We start from the raw sequence: 17,664 nt of genomic DNA, 5'->3' as shown, positions 1-17,664 counted from the left end.
AATCCTGACTCTTCTACCAAACCTTTAATGTGTGGCGTTTGCATGTTCTGTCTGTGTTAAGGTTGGTTCCCTCTGACATCTTAGACAACCTCCCACAGTCCAAAGACATTCGAGTGTGACAAACCAGAAACCCGGTGAACTACATGCAGAAATTTTCATTGCATCTTTGAAAAGACACGTAAAACACAGAGTCATACCTAAGTCATTTGAATTTCCTCTGGTATTTGGTGGTTGGAAAAGAAATCAGTGTTTATATTCATCCATGTACAGTAGATGTGGTTTGCACATGTTTATAACCCCTTAAAAACCAAAGTCAACCTTAGACAGCTTTAAAATGTCTGCCTGGTTTCTTTGAAATCTCAAAGCATTTGGCTACACACTGGACTAACTAATTATTAATCACACAATTTTTATCGTCAGACAGACAAATGAGGTGATGGACATCCTTGCCTTGTCAGCTGTTCCACATTTTACAGTTTAGACACAGCTAAGCTCACCCTGGCTCTCTTTCTGTCTCTGCATCTCAAAGGTTAGCAGAGGGCTGCTGTGTTTGTCAGGCCAATCGATGGCCTGTCGCGCCCGGAAATGTGCTCAGTTATGTAGCGGAGTCAGCCTAGTGACCTCTTTGCGACATGGTGAAAGATCATCACCAAGAAAGGGACCGCATGCGTGTGTGTGTGTGTGTGTGCGTTAAACATGGGTGGATATCTGTCAGAAGCAGGTGGGTATCACTTACTAACTCTGCATATAATCAATACATTTCAAAGCTATTATTCTGAAAAGTGCATGTGCGTGGTGCACTTATTAACAGCAAGGGAATCAAAGAGCTGGTGTGTGACAAAGAGGACTGGTGTCTAATTCAAGGTCAATAAGGCCTGTGTCACTCCTGCACTTTCACAGACGGGAGGGAGGAGGCATTATGTTCTTGTTGGTTACCAGAGCAAACACGACATCCCTGCTGGAGCTCATATCAATTTGTAATTCGACCCTCGGTCACATCAGAAAATGTCAGCACAGGTTGCTTGTGCAAAACAACACCACATTTGTCCAGTGCTCCTATCGGTTATCCAATGCTGTGCCATTTAAATGTTTTGCCTTTGTCTGTTGTACACATTCACAGAAGTAAATATTCTTCTCTACGTTAAGTTTTAAGCTGCTCTATTATGTATTTCAGCCCATTAGTAATTCCATCAGCTGTTCTCTTTTAATTTAATTTCAGCATATGATCAGACAAAGCTACAGTGTGTCTTTTATTTTTCTCTTTAAGTGACCATCTTACTTAATTTGCTAACACCAGCAGTACCTTCTCCTCATGCCCGTACATATTTAACTCTATTAATCTAATCGTCTACTAATTGGTCAAGATAGCCTTTTCCCTAATGATTTTTATCATGGGGTAATTAATGAGCGTGGTAAAGCTGAAATCACAGTGTCTTGTTAAAATGGCTTGATTGACACATTGTTTCTGGGGTGCCATTTTTCACTTTGTAGCATGCTTCATTCGAGCTACTTTAGGTAAATAACTGTTTAAAATTGATACTATTTTTAACAAGACTTTATGCGTCCTTCGCCTTTGAAAATATGCAATGACAAAATGCCAGTGAATGATAAATCTTTAATATAAAAATTGTACAAGAATTCTGATACAAATTACAAGAGGTATTTGGACAAAATATGAATAAAATTCCATTTACATCCCAAAACCCTTATGCATTTTATGCAAAAACCATAGACAGTTATGATACAGAAACAAATACAAGAAAGGCTTAAAAGAAAGAAAAAGAAGTCTCTTAAAAAGGATCTTTTTTTTCCCTTCTGTCTGTCTGCTAATGGGGAACACCTCTTTGGGTAACATACAGTATTCGTGAGGCTTCCAAATCACCACTTTAACACCAAAGTGACACAAGCTCCTCCGCTCTGTTTGTTCTTTGCAGTGCAACCATGTAGCCATGCAATGCTGTTGAGTGCCCGTGCTGCAACACGGGCTTCTTAAGACACAGACACAAATGCATTAGATACACACACACACACACAAAAAAAAAACAAAAAAAACAAGTGAAAGTTAAAATCTAAGTTCACTAGCTCTTCAAGCTATTTATACTTTAAGACTGTAAAATATATTTGAAAATACAATGGACAACATTTTATGGATTTACAGCATTTTTTTTTGTTCAGGATAACTGACATTTCACAGGTTCCAGTTCAAATTAACGAGGGCATCCTTTTTAGAACATAAGACATGAGACTGAAGCATCTATACAAACCCACGTGTGTAATTTTTATCTAACTGCATATTTCTAATGACATCCTGTTAAATATTTTAACCTCACTTTGTTCCATAAGCTACATTAACTGAACAGGTTGCACGCGTTGTCACCGCTCGTTCTCTCAGCTCGCATCTTCTACTCTATCACTCTGTGACGTGAACACAATGGACAGCGATTAACGGGTCAGGCATTTCCGCCCTTTGCCATCCTTTTCATCCTCAGTGTGCTCGGTAGAATTGCAGAATAATTGATGACTGATGCTGCTCTTATCAAATATTTAAGATTCGCTCCAGCGGTCTGGGCCGATGAGCAATCTAAGTGATGTGTTCCTGCTGTCCCAAAGCATGGCCACTAGGTAGCACAGTGCACCCAGACCCATGTGGTTAAAGAACTAAGAAATTCAAAGACTGGATTTCTCTGAAGACAGAAAGGAGAGGAGAGCAGAGTGTACAGGAGAGGGGTGGATCGACTGCTCTCCAACAGGCAAAGAAGAAGAACCTAGCAACTTGTCCTGGGGAGCTTTTTTCTTTTGTCTTCAACTTTTTACCCTGCTTTGTTAAGTGACTGCTGCAAGGTCCAGCCTCACCACTTTTTAAACCCAGTTCCCTCTCCAGCATCCCGCACTTATCTGTTCAGCTGGGGACAGCACAGTCATTTGCATTTTTTTATTTCAGCCCTGTTTCATGACCCTTAAACCTCTGCTGACATAGCTGCAGCCATCCAAGACTCTGACAGAGCCTGAAGTAGTTAGTGGACGGTGTAGTAGGGGAACTTCTTCCTCTGATGTTCAGTTTTTTTTGGTATGTGAGACAGCTCTGCACTTGATGATTAAGAAATGGACAATATAGAGCAGAACCTAAGGAACATGTTTGTCTGAAGCTGAGGTTGGTGACAAGAGCACATTGTGATGTGTGATGATTCTACTGAATTCAAATCAATCTGTCAGCTTGCTGACCTCTTCAATAGACTTAAAAAAATAATGTTTTCAGGAGATTCATATTGTCTGTGTTAGACTTTATTCCAACTTGCATCAATAGTGTGTCATTTCTGCTGTGAGAATATGTTTCTATGCCCCTTTTTTGTCTTTCACTGGAGGTTAACAAGTCACCTAGGTCTTGTTGTGTTTCTGCGTGTGTGCCACTTTCATCTGTGTGTGTGTATGGTTGTGTGTTAGAGAGACAGCTGTCAGCAGGGTTCCTGGAGTAGCACTTTTTTATTTCTGGCAGAGTGAGGGCCGTGGGGATTGAATGAGTGAATGAGGCAGCAAGTGCCTCAGTGAAACCCACTCCTGGGAGAAGGCAGGGGTTCCTGTACTCAATTTTCCCTTCACTTGGGATAAACAGGCAATTACCCATCCCTTTTTCCTATGCCATGGCCGTCCACTGAACTTAAGCATACACTATTAGCGTGTGTCCCTATAGGATCTGCGCTGTGGCGTGTAGAGGTGGTAAGTGAGTGGCGGATTGAAGAAATGGGTAAGGCGGTTGTTAAATGCCTGCGCTCTGACAGACAAAGAGAAAAACAGAGTGAGAGAAAGGAATTGAATTACCGGCGACCTTGACTAAGAATAAGCGTGCAAAGAAAATGATCAGATGAATTGAATTACACTTAAGCGAATGAGTCAAATTAAATTGTTCAAAGCACGCTCTTTCTTCTTTTTCTCCCGTCAGTGTCACAGTCTTGTCAGCAACCTTGGCGTCTGGCAGTGTAACGTAGTGACAAGTGAGTTATTAGACAGAAGAAGCAGGAATGGCGGGACGCCTCCAGGTAACAGAGAAACAGCACATTTTTAATGATCGTTTCTGTCATCCTTTCCTCCCTAGTCAGCCTCCCACCTCCGCAACCTTTCCATCAGACTCAGCTCTCTCTGTCTCGTGCTTTTTTATCTCTGAGAAGAGAGAACTAAAAACTGCATGTGTCATATGGGTGGAGTCTTAAAAAAGACATGAAATATTTCAATAGAATAGGTCATGTCTGTATTGCAAAATGGCCTAAGTATGAAATAAGTGGAACTGAGCACTGTTATGGATGTAAGGTGTTGTGAATACTGTACAGCACACCGCATAACACTGCATATTTTCCCACTGTGTGTAGCACCAGTCAAGTAAGAGTAGATCTCCTTGTACAGTAACACATGGCATTGCTAATACATTGAGAAATAAGTCAAACTGAGGAACGATCTCTACTTTTTTGTCTTTTTACAAAGAAAAATATAGCGGACAAAAAACATTTCTATGGAGATACATCACCCTCTAATAAATACCCCTTCCCTTGGCTACTTTGCCCAATTACTGGAAATAGTTGTACCGTAAGACACTCATGGACATGTTACAAATCGGTGCAACTAACAGCCAAAAAAACAAAACAAAACATGGCAACATTTTTATGCTCAGCAATGGAAACCAATGGCGCAATATCACAGCAAAATGTTTTAAGACTCAAGTGCATCATATCAATCAAACAGGGCATGATTTAAGTACAATGTCACACTGAAAGAGCTTCTTTTTTCTTTTTCTTTTTTTAGCAAACACTTATCTTTTGGTCACAGTTGAAGGACTATTTTCATTTTTCCTCTCCTTTTTTTTTTTTTTTTTTAAAATCTGTGGGACTGTATGTTCCATTAGGATGCTTTTTGTAAGAACAAACACCAGCTCTTGCACTGACTAACATGCTTTCTTCTACAGAAAGCAAGCGTTAAACCCCACATTGCTTCTTTTAAGGAAAGAGAGACTTTATCAATATTTACTCCCTTGTGTTTATGAAACAGCAGTTCATAATGATCAAACCTGGTTTTGTTTTGAAGTCACTTTTGTCACCTTCTGAATAAATGGTTCAGCAATGAGGGCAGATCTCAGGTTTTGTTCAGGGAGGCGAGATGTTTTCTGTCATCAAACTGGGTTTGACATTGAAACGCGTGCAAAAAGAAACTGGCACAAGTTGAATGTTGAAGGTACTGTCACTTCCATTGGCACCGCAGCCATCGATGACCCCAAACAACACCTAAAACTCAGCATTGCAAAAAATCCTCATTATATTAATATTACACATCCCCTTGTATAGATGCAAAGTGCAAAAACTGAATTGGTATACTAAAGCTCATAAACATAACAGACAAAAAAAAATCAATAGAAATACAGAGAATGATATCAGTGTAGGAGCCTAAAAAAGCATGCCGGCAACCTCTGAATATCTAACAAGTAGATAAAACAAGTCACGTGATATTCATTTTTTTCCTTAGGACTCAGTTTAAAATGTGTCTTTGAAGCTAACATAAATGAGTCAAGCTAGTAAGATGCTACCGCTTTCTTGCCTATAGCTGGAAGTATTTTACTGGACTGTAACATAAAATCCCAAAAAGGGAGAAAAAAAAGAAGCAAACAACCATCAACACAACTCTTTTACACCAAAAGCCTTTTGGGACATTATTTACAAATGAAGCTATCATGCTTTTGTAAGGGGTTCATTTAAAAGCTATCATTACACAAATACAACGAGAACATTTTAAGTTTTTTTTTTCAATACTATCATATCTGAAGGCAAAGTCACAAATAAGAGTTTGAATGGATCCTTTGGAGATGGAAATAAACACAAAGTGGGAGAAGTTAGAAAGGAAAGGATGGAGGGGGCTTATGAAAACACAACTCTCCATGCTCTAGAGTGTTATCCTGTTCTTCCAAAGAAGGAAAAGTCAAAGGACACAATAATAAACTGTATTTAGAGTCAATTAATTTTATACATGGAGATAGAAATGTCTCGCAATGACGTTCAAAGGACGGTCATACAGGCATTTAGCTTGTATTTGATGGTCTTGGGCTGGGGTTAAAAGCTAATTTGAGGAGGAATAAGGATGAGGAATGAAGGGAGTAGCGGGCATTCTGACAGGAGGGCAGAGTGACAAGTCATTTCTTTAGTCTATTATTGTAGAGAAGGGCATATTTTTATGGAGGTTCGGGTTCTGAGAGTGTCGGTTGCGGCTGCGTACAGAGCTGAACACCATGTTGCAACCGGGGATTTTGCACTTGTGCATTTCGCGTAGGTGCACAGTCTTGTAGTGCACACGCAGGGTCCCTTTGTTGCTGTACATTTTGTGGCAGATGTTACAGAGGATCCCACTGTTGCTGCCATTACTGCCTCCAGAGGACGAAAGGAGGAATGGTGAGGAGGAAGGGTCCAACCCCTCACTTTGTCCATCTTTTAGTTCTCTCATCTCATCCCGATATGCCCCATCAGCCCGCCCGATGGCACGCTGGGAGAAGTCCTCTCCCTCGCTGTTGCCCTCATCCTCTTCTCCCTCTTCCTCCAGATCATCCAATAGGATGCCTTCATCGCTTCCCTCATCTGACTCGTGTGAGGAGTGGATGCTGCTGCTCGATTGAACGCTGGATGTGGTACTCAGGTCCAAAACCATGTAGTCGTCTGGCTGGCTCCGAGAGAAGCCATTGGTGTGGTGGTTTCGAAAGTCTTGGTTGAGAGGATGGTGAGGATGATCATTACTCATGGGGGAATAGGGAATGTGGTTCAGCCCGGCAGGCCCGAGACTGGCACCTCCGAGGCCCATGCCGGCCATGGGGTCCAAGCCCATGTAGTGTCCAGCGTAGATCTTGGCCAGTAACTCAGCTCGCAGGTCCTTGGGCAGTGGCGTGAGTTGGGGGTCCAGGACAATGTCGTCCAGCTCTTTGGTCAGCAGTTTGCGGTGCAGGTTGATGTTGGAGCTGTGCCTAATGTGCAGGGGGACAATTAGAGATATAACTCAGAATGCTGCCAGTATATCAATAATGTAGATTACATCTCAAATAGAAATAGGAACACAGTTGAAATACACGCATTTGTATTTACAGACATATATTTTAGATACAAGTTATTTTACTTCTGTGAAATGGTGCCAAGCTTAGAAGATTCAATATCTTTGGAAGCACTCTGTCTGTAATTATTGTTTCTGTCAGGAAAGGTACAAAAAAAGGCCCGCACACAGACAGAAATCCATCCGATAGCTCTCCACTGAAAAAGTGTACTAACATAGCAATGAGAGAGAGCATCCTGCTAGTGTTTACCACTGTCAGCATGTCTGCACTGCACAGCCCTCAAATCCAATAGAGTCTGACTCAATTAAATACTCCACCATATTGAATGGGAGTTTATCAATTGATTCGAGCTGTGGTAATGTGATAATCGAGGGGAACTGGATAGCATATTAGCACTAGGCCGTGACAGGATTATCGCATTCGTTCCCTATTGGAGGTGGCTTAATCGAGCACCTCAATGAACATGTCTTTATGTAGCCTTGGATTTAATTAAGATGGGCATTTTTTCCAAAAACAAGGTGCTACAGCTCATGAAGGAAACCAAGTAACAAGTGCCATGCTTAAGCCAGGATACAATTAGTGGGGATTTCAGTTAGCACACAAGGCCATGCTAGAGGATGCAAAGTGAAATGGGCTTGAAAATCAAATGTATTCCCTTTATTCTATTTATTCCCTTTAAGCTCGTATTTCACAGTTGCAAAGTGACACCATGAGAAAGGGGACCAACAGCACACACGTCACAATAAAACTGTGTAACACAGAAAAGAAATTTAAGGACCCAATTACCAGTGCCATAATATAGCATACACACGGCCTCTCTTCTCACATCAGGCCAACAATTAATTAAAATAAAAATATGCAATCACTCAGTGCCTTTAATGTGAAGGGTTTCCATGCAGGGAGGGCACATGTGTGTAAAACAACACAAAAATTGAAAAGAAAAGGGAAAAAAAAGGTCGTCCTTAGCAGGACGGGCGAAAATGGAGTCACAATGGATAGTAGAGCTTACCAGCAGTGGCAGGGTTGATGCAGTCAAAAAGGGTCCCTTTCCTTTAATTATTTACTTCCCTATCCGACATTGTCCTGCAAGAGGTAAAAATACATTCATTTGAGGGACCCTTTTCTGTGAACCAAGCAACCAGGAGCCCGTCCACTCGAGCATCGTCAGCATTGTGGAGAGCGTGGCAAATCGATTGGCTGTGGCTCTCACTGTGTGTGTGTGTGTGTGTGACCATGTGTGTCTTTGCACGTTCCTATCTCTGTTTGTGCGTGTGGAAAAACAGAAAATATATTCCGTTTTCCACGTCCTGCAATCAAAAAGATTTTATACATCCCTTGTTCTTCTTTTAATCCTTTGAATATGCAGTTGGCGTTTAACTAATGGCTGAAATACGGCCGTCGTGATTCAGTGTCTGCGTCTCTAAAACGCATGTGTGGATGTTTGTCTGTGAGAGACCACAGTGTTTCTGCGTACAGCAAAAAAATAAATAAAAAATGCTGTAATCAGTGATCAGTGTAATCGGGAAAAAGGCCACAGTTTGTGCAAGGGTGCCAACCAACACTGAGATGTGACGAGGGGCCACACAGATTTGCTCTGTTAAGCCTGAGGTTAAGAATGCTGTTGATGATGCTCAGGTAGGCAGGTCCTTTGCAACATGTCTCCATCTGTATTACAACACCTTCTCACTGCTAATAAGCTCTAAATTAACCATGGCTATCTAGTCATACATGCAGTAAGTAGACTGCAAAATTAGCTACACCAAATCTCTTTAAAGCTATAGCAGTTAAATGAAAAATATTGACAATTACCACTAGAATCTTATCCATTTTACTGAAATCCTCAAATAAATTAAACTGTTACTTTGGGTCATTTGTAACCATTTACAAAATTACAAGAACTGTAGAGGAGAAAAAGAGCCAAGTTCATCTTCATTATTATTTAACCCTTTTGTTTGCAGTGCCTCCTTGCCCTAAATACTCAACATAAGTCAGCTGAATCCACACACAGTGGACATAATGCCCTCATCCCTTCATTTATCAGATTTAGACTTTCTGCCCCATTTCCCACTCCCCTCCGTCCCTCCACCTCCATCACTCCTCTTCACTGTGCTCTATTTTTCCTCCCCCAAAACCAACTCCTCAGTTCCCTCCTTCCTCCATCTCCACCTCCCTGTTGGCCAGTAATGCGGCTTGCAAACCAATTTGACAGTCTCATCTTCGCCCAAAAGACGGGGGAGGCCTCCAGAGAGCCCATTTTTGACTGTGCAGAGGAGGCAGAGTGAGAGTGTGCCTGTCCCAATCGGCGTTAATCATCTTTAGGTTCATCTGATGGCCCTTGCCCTTGCTTTTGTGTCAGCGCTTATGTGTGTATATACACGTGTGTATGTTTGTCTAAATGACTCATAATGTGTAAATGAGATAGAAGGCTGAGTGGTATTAAACTGGCACCAGTGGTTCTTTGTCTTTCCTGTCATTTGGGGTACATTATGAGGTTTTGGGTGTAAGTGGGAGGACAAGAGTTTTAGTAACATTTATCACTCTCTGTCACTGTTATAGCTCCAGCCTCTCGAACGGCGCAAGCTGCACACAATGATTTTGAGTACTCCTGAAGAAATGAGTGAGTGGAAATTAAATATGCATTTGATACCAGATAAAAACAACAATTTATTGTACATGTTCATGTTTCAGCTTGAAATCGCTTGCAGTTTTAGAACTCGTTCTGATGATGACAGTCAGCTTGCATGGGCGTCTCTGTGTTATTCATCTAAGAATAAAATAATTTCCCTTTATTCTCCTCAAAATGAATCACAATTAAGCTGTCAGTATAAACCAAGGGGATGTAATGCTTGAAGCTTTTTATTCAGCAGATAGTTTAATGTAAGTGGCTTTTGCTAACATATTCTCTCTATTAGCAGCATGCCCTTTGTTTAAAAGGAGACAAACAGAGAGCTGATTGTGGAGTGGAGGAGCCAGGCCCACATGCTGTGAGGGGACCAAGGGAAAAGGAGGGAGACAGAGAGAGGAAGAAGAGGGGAGGAAAGAAACTCTCCAACATAATTAACCTTCACTCTCTCCATTTGCAGTGGCCCATGCAGGGACCATGTGCTGCGCATGGTTGCACCATGGGAATGCGAACGAGGGAGATCACCTGCTTGCTGCAGCGACAAAGAAGGAGCAGGTTAAAATGTTTCAGGTGAAGGTTTAAAATAAAACTAGCGTGGGCTGATTTTTATTTAAAAAAAGAAAAAAGAAAGGTACGGCAATCTTGTCACCAGATAAAAATGATGATTAAAAAGGCTAATAATGGTGATGATTACTGGTACCTGCCTTTCAAGCAGTTAATTATGCAGCTTCTTCAACACTTGTGCCGACGCTGCTCACTCCCCACAATAAATATGCAATCATTTACCCCCGTGCAGCAGGCAGCCAGGAGGCTGAGGGAAAACACCCCGCTTTAAAATCACTCTCGCACACGCATATGCACACACGCACTGCATATTGCTCTGTTTAACACTTAAAAACACACACATTACATGCTTGCTCAAGGGCACTTTAAATGATCCTGTTCAATATGTATGTACAGCATCCACGAGCAGGGATGTTTTCATGTGGATTTGTATGTCTCGCTGTTTATTCCACATTGCCTGAACACCAGTGATATGTTTTTATGTGGTGGTGCATTCGCATTGAATCCTGCTCTGAGTGTCATCGACTCTGCAGATCAAATGACCTCACCTCTGTTTTCTTCTTTACTTTGATGCACAAGCTTTTGATACTGGTGTCTGATGCTGCGTTTACGCGCATGTGGCTTTTCACTCGGTGAGTGGACTTATCAGAGATGCAGAGGACTTTCCTGTTGCTGTATCATGTCGTAATCTCTGCTGTAAAGCAATAAATAAATAACCACTGCTTATTTTTCGCAGTGGGTTAAGTATTGTTTTAGCAAGTCTAACGCGAGCCACCCGAAAGAGCTGCTTATTAATTGTTATTACCGATTGTGTCTGCATAAAAAAAATAAAAAAATCTAATTAGGAGAACGAATGTAGTTTGACTTATTAAATTTACTAGTAATAAATGTTTGAGATATTATTTTGAGCAAATACAGTTGTACGTGCAGTTTCTTAATCTTATCAGAGCAAATGCTCTGATGAAAACAGCTAAATTATATTCCCGTTTTATTGCTACCATTAAACTCAAACATACATTATGTCATTAAAGGATTACCCAGGGACAGATCTGATGAGAGCATGGCTTGTGTATTGACTCGTCTCAAAGCTCAAGGATTTCTCGAGCTATGCGGTGCTCTTCTGTCTGTTGTTTTATTCCCTGTTTGAACCTGCGGCAAAGTAATTCGCCCCACATGCTATCAGGAAAAATATGGAAATAATAGTGTATTACACATCTACAGCTGTACTGTGCACCCTTGGCTTAGATGCACTATTTTTACTTAGTCCTTGCTGCAAATGATCTCTGTCGTATATATGTATGTGTTGGAATGACATTTACTGTATATGTTGGTGTCAAACTGTTTCACACACACATGCACACATTCATTCTGACACAGGAAGAGGGAAGAGTTCACATATAGATGCTATCTTTTCTTTGTGAAGTCATCTTTGAGCTTGTTATAGCACCAAATTCAACCCAGGTTTTTGTATCAAACTGTGTATTTGTGAAAAGACACCTTCCCCACACAAGCGTTCCTCCTGTTTTTTTCATTATTCTCCTCACTGTTGTCACCTCATTTACTTCACAGAAGTCTGTCGTCTGCTGTCAAAACTATTATGTGGTTGTGTCAACAAATTCCAGTATGAAGGGATTCAATTACATAATTGACCAAAAAACAACTAAACAAAAAAAAAAAAAAAAATCTGGGCAATATCTGCAGGTTATCAGTGGCACGGTTTCTTTTTTGCTTACTTCTGTGACATCTGTTTAAAATCAGAGCACTTTCTTGTGTTAGATTCCACTAATAAAAGGTCTGTGAAGTTTTATTTCAGCTTTTGAAAGTTCAGATAAATTACTTGGTTGTTTTTGTCATACACTTTGCATCATTAAGTGGTTAAATACTTAGATGTAATATGTATCAGAGCAAATACTTTTCTTTTTATCTATTTGTATATTCCCTTATGTGTGCAAGAGAGTGTGAACGTGTGAAAGTGCAAATGCTGCACAGCAGAACAGCCCTGCCTTGGGCAGGAGAAGGGAGCTAACGCACTCACTGGTGGCAGTGCACCACACCGAGGCAACGCATGTTACGATAACACGTTCTGTCATCTCGTTGCTGTCTGCACAGCTGCATCAGGTAAGCAGCAGGTTTGCACCTTTGCGGACGCTAACTTGCCTCTTGTTCTCCTGCCTCTGTTCTCCTCTCACACCTATTCTAATAGAGTCCCAGGATCTCTTGCCTTATTTACATGCTGCTAATTAACAAAAAGTGCTCAGAACAGATGCCACAGAAACAGCTTAGGGTAGAAAAGGAGGGGAGAGTTTGGTGGAGCGACAGAGCGAGTGATGAAGGGATTGTGTGAGAGAGACAAAACTGTGAGGAAAATCTAAAAGTCCCTCTGGAAAGAATGAATTTTACAATTGCAGTCAGCTTTACTTGTTGCGGATACTGGATAATAACGTTTTCCATCACTATCTCCATTGCAGAACAGAACGAGTAACCCTGGTATATATAGCAGATGGGTTTTTATCAAAGATACAGTATATGAAAGCATGCAACTGGTTAAGACTGAAAATGCTGGAGTTTTTTTAGAGTTGGAATTATATTTTAAGGGTCATTTTATACTTTATTTTGAATGAGTGCATAACTTGCCCAAGTGAATATAGTTGATTAGTTCACTGGCCAATTTTCAGTCACCAGAAATATGAATTCATGGACCGCTGATATTTATGTATAATGAAAATGATTTCAACCTGTATATAAAAGCCACTCGTTAAATTTAAAATTGAAAAGTTGTGGCAAAAAAGATTTCTATGTCTTTTCCTGGGAGCCATTCCTTAACCAGGACACTAGTGACGTTATGTACCTCCACCTGTCAGTGTTTCTACTGCATACATGCACAGTTCATGTGTGCCACTGATATGTGCTAACAAGCCCATGTGAGTAAAGCTAGCCTCACCTTTTAATGCGCTAATAAATGCAGTGGTTTGACAAACCGCTGTCTGTTAATGTATGCACCGTCATCTCCCGGTGACAAGGTGAGGTAGTGAGGGCAGGTAAACAACACACTGAAGCTGGAAGCTTGATAGGTAGTGTGTGTTTAAATGTCTGTGTATGTGTTCCTGCTTTTCTAAACTTTGACTTGACACTGAGCAGATGTTCACGAATCCATTTTAGTTTCAAGTTAGCGAACAGATGTTAAGTGGAGGCCAACGAGGATAATGTCATATAGTACTGAAATACTGCATCTTCACTCTCATTTCATGTTAACACGAAATGAAAATAAATATCTCTCACAACAACTGAACTACATTTTAAAACAATGTCTTTTTAATTAATACGGTTTGATCCTTATAAAACAAAACCTTAGACCTACTGTAGGTAATTATTAGATGATAAGAATCCAACCTACCTGTGATTGCCAATGTTAAAAAATATATAGTAACTTTTCAAAGTTGTGCCACTAACCTGTCTCTGCTCCGCCGGGAAGGGAAAGCAGCATTGCAGCCAGCCACAGTGCACACATGCATCTCTTTGAGGTGCACGTTCTTGTAGTGCAGTTTCATGCTATAGGAGCTCTTGAAGCTCTTCTTACAGACATAGCAGATCTTGGGGTCAGGACTTGAACATGGATCTTCCTCTGGTGATCGAGAAGAAAGGAATTTGGGTGGGCTGGAACCATAGCCCATCGAAGTGATGAAGCTCTCGTGAAGCGCAGCCATGCTTGCAGCAGTGGCAGCAGCCGCTGCCATGCCCCCATTATAGAAGCCATACTGGCCCATGCAGAACATGTCATAAGTTGGATCGTTGAGTTCTTCTTTGATCTTGATGGGAGGGTGATGAGGGGAGGGTGAGGAGTTGCCCTTTCCTTCCATTTCCTTTCTCAAATGAGCTTCCTCGCTACCCTCATCATCTTGTTCCTTTTCCAGTCTCCTTCCAACCCTGCTGTGCTTTTGCTGATCCTCCACATCCATCAGCTCATCACGGTAAAACATCTTTGAATCCGAGTTTTCAGACTCATTCTCAAAGTCTCTCTCGTGGTCCTGATCCTCAGAGGTAAAGCTGTCCATGCAGCGTAGATCAGCAGCTCCACCTCTGCTGTCACTACCATTTCCTTCGTGGCATTCATCTTCGCTTTGTCTCATCATTCCTCTCAGAGCTAAACCAGGGCTCATCTCATCCTGGGAAGGGGATTGCTGCCCGCTTCCACCACTGTGGTTCCCATTTCCACTAGCGCTGTTGTTGTTGCTATTACAATTTCCGTTAATTTTGACATTGTTGTGAAGAAGAGATGACTGGTGATGGTGGTGATTATGGTGCATGTTATCGTCGTCATCATCGTCTTTGTCGTCATATTCATCAGCCACATCAATGACTTCTTTCTCAATCTTTACTGGCATGCTTGATTTACGAGGTTTCTTTTTGGGCATGGGGTCACTGCTGCCATTGGTGAGGTCGTGATTGGCACTAGGTGTTGGTAAACGGTGGGACATGGGTCCTGCATCTGACACATGAACATTATTATGAGAGGCCACAGCTGCAGCAGCCAGGATCTGCTGTTGCTGGTCCATCAGAGTAGTGCTGTTGGTAGTGGTGGGCATGATGGGGCTGGTGGGCAGTGACACTGGAGGACTAACAAGGTCTGCAGGGGACAGTAGTGTTCGGTAGAATGGGGGCACTGGTTGAACTGGCTGCACTGATTTCAAGGAGGGGAACACCAGTGGACTTTGCAGAGGCGACTGAAGCATAGGGTCTACAGGTGGAGTGGTGAAGCCCAGTGGTGGCCTTCCAGGGCTAGTGAGTGTGAAACCACCGTTCTTGGTGCTCGAGATGACAGGTGTGCCAGTGGTAGAATTGGCACGGATGAGGTCCTTGTCACGGTTATTGCGCAGCATGGGCATGTGCAACCGTGGATTGGGATTTGCACTGTGACGATTGCGGCTGCGTAGTGAGCTGAACACCATATTGCAGCCCTCGATGGTGCAACGGTGTTTAATCTTCAAGTGTACAGCATTATAATGTATCTTAAGTGTGCCTTTATCATAAAAGGTTTTTCCACAAGAGTTGCAGACAACGCGACCCTTGCGTGAGGTGGCTCCCATGCGGCGCATGCGATGCATCTTGGAGGAAAAGGAAGGATGGGTGATTGTTTTTGACTGCTCGTCCTTTATGAAATGGCGGTGGACCGGGTGGTCACTCAAGCTGTTAGGTTGCTGAGGTTGATTTTTGGACTGCTGTTGGCCCTGTGGCTGTTGCTGCTGAAGCTGTGTCTGCTGTTGCTGCTGTTGAGCCTGCTGGGTGGAAGGGGTTGGTGAGATGGGAGATGCCCGGTTGTTGGGCTCTGTCTTGGGTTCGGCGTTGTTGTTAATGGCTCCCAGCGCTCCACGACTAGGACTTGGACCTGTGCGGAATGGTGATAGGGACACTTCTGACTCGCTGGTTTCCACTTGTTCTCCTTGGTTTGGCAGACTGGGCTCCCGGAGCCGCAGACCAGATTGCTCCATTGGGAGGCCATTGGGGGGCAAGCCAAGCATGGGGGCAGAGACTGGGTTGATGTACTGGAAGGGCAACAGGAAGGCTAAGCTGTTGGGGATATTTTCAAAATGGTGGATGCTGGATGGGCTACTATTTTCCAGATGTGTAAGGAGCCCCGGGCTACGGGTCCTGTTGTTACTTTCAATGAATGTCCTTATCCCGGAGTCTGTCTTGGAAGAAGGAACTGTAACTGCCTGACCTTCCTTCTCCTGAATGGCCATCAGCTCCACAATGGACTTGGTCTCACCAAAGCGCAGGAACTGCTGGAGGGTGATGATCTCTTCTTCTCTGGACATGATGGTCCAGCGGTCCAGCACCTTGCCTGCAGCATCCTAGATGCCCCAGAAGAGACAAGAGAGAAGACAAAAATACTTTATTGATCATGAATAATCAGTGTGGTCAAAGGAGAAGACAGAGCAAGGGTTAGTTTGTGAGAGCGAGCATTTCTGCTCATGAAATTCAGAGGCCCCTGGAGCGACAAGTAACTAACAGAGCTTTGTTGAAAATCTCCCTCCTCCACTGTCCCTCTTTTCCATATACTCTTCACATATTCATTTTTAAGAAGAAATCTTTCCTGAAAATCTGCCCATTAATCACACTGTGATGAGAGTAACAAGTTCAATAACGTTTTAAGCAAACAAATCAAAAGCACTGAGGTGGGTCTTTTTAGCAAGTCTCTGTGACTCAAAGCATTGGAGGCATATTAATCTGAGAGAAAGAACTGAACTCTTGCAGGGACTCCCTCTGTACACAAACTACACCTAGGGATGTTTACAAAACTGTGGGAGCCAGAAAGAAAAAAAAAGAAAAGAAGAAATAATAGAATAATTAATGCAACTCACTACCATACTGTAGTTCACATGCAATTTTCTTAGTGCTTTCTCTATCTCCAAGGCAATGAAATGCTTGAGGGAAGACACTATGCATTTAAGGAATGGGTTTGGATGCTCAAATAAAAGAGGTAAAAACTCGTGTTTCTTCAAGGTGCTTGATGATGCCTTGATAGCAGCATTGAGATCGTGTTCCTATCATTGGGCAGTGTAGTTATTTATCATGTGTTTATACCAGACGTTTTAAATGTTGTGCAACCTACGGAACTATAAATGGAAATCTGATCAATATTTCAATGAGATTGGAGGAATACACAGCTTCTTTTACTTAAAATACTGAAGGTGAAATCCTGTGTAATAAATATCCATGTTGTTGTCAGTCTTTAACCAATTATTCATTTGACAATATCTCCCAATGAAAATAGCAAAAGTGTAAAATAACAATATTTAACAATAGATAAATTATTACATCCCATGTCATTTCCAGTTCTTGTGTTTTTAGAGGTCTGGGAATGATGAGAAACATGTTTCCATCCTAGGATACCAGAACCGCTCCAGTGGGAAATGGGCTTTACTCCAACTAGAGCACTTTGCTTGGCTAGTGTCTTTTGGAGATGTGCTATTAATGGCTGAACATTAATAAGAAACTCAGACTCGTTGCAAGTGTGCACACTGTCACATGTCAAAAGACGGTGAAGGACTTTGGAAGAAGAATCTTGTCAAATCTTGAAAATGAAAGTACGACCCTGTACTTTTGTCCTCTTCTGTGAACCGTTATGTCTTTCTGGTTTGAAGCACTAATGACAGCGTTCGTCACTTATGCCTCCTCTGCTGTTGTTCTAAAATGTGATATTTGTGTGAACAAGATGGAAATAGTCAGGTTGAAAGAAAGAGAAAGTGTAAATACTGCAGTTCACACACTGGTTCCTGAGGGACCAGGCGCAAGTGACATCAAGGGAGCAACACAAGTGATGAGAATTAGTCACACTGAAATGGTAACATTTCTTTAGAGCTCCTAGCTGCTGGCATCTATAAAAGATAAATGGCAACTCTAGTGAGTA

General features: G+C 42.0%; 1 protein-coding gene across 2 annotated transcripts in view; it reads right to left on the bottom strand.

The window, feature by feature from the left end:
* Positions 1–6,174: 6,174 nt before the first annotated feature.
* bnc2 (basonuclin zinc finger protein 2) overlaps positions 6,175–17,664 on the bottom strand; it is an 87,858-nt gene continuing 76,368 nt past the window's right edge. For both annotated transcript variants that reach the window (XM_085355831.1, XM_085355830.1), the window contains exons 4-5: positions 13,707–16,105; positions 6,175–6,985 (exon numbers count right to left, since the gene is read on the bottom strand). In XM_085355831.1, the coding sequence (XP_085211957.1) occupies positions 6,175–6,985; positions 13,707–16,105 (3,210 nt within the window). The remainder of the gene's footprint in view (positions 6,986–13,706; positions 16,106–17,664) is intronic.

The sequence above is a fragment of the Diplotaxodon limnothrissa genome, linkage group LG6 (genome assembly GCF_057381915.1).
Source record: "Diplotaxodon limnothrissa isolate DT_005_m linkage group LG6, D_limnothrissa_male_GT1.1, whole genome shotgun sequence".
NCBI lineage: Eukaryota > Metazoa > Chordata > Actinopteri > Cichliformes > Cichlidae > Diplotaxodon > Diplotaxodon limnothrissa.
This window is presented reverse-complemented; position numbering and strand designations above follow the sequence as displayed.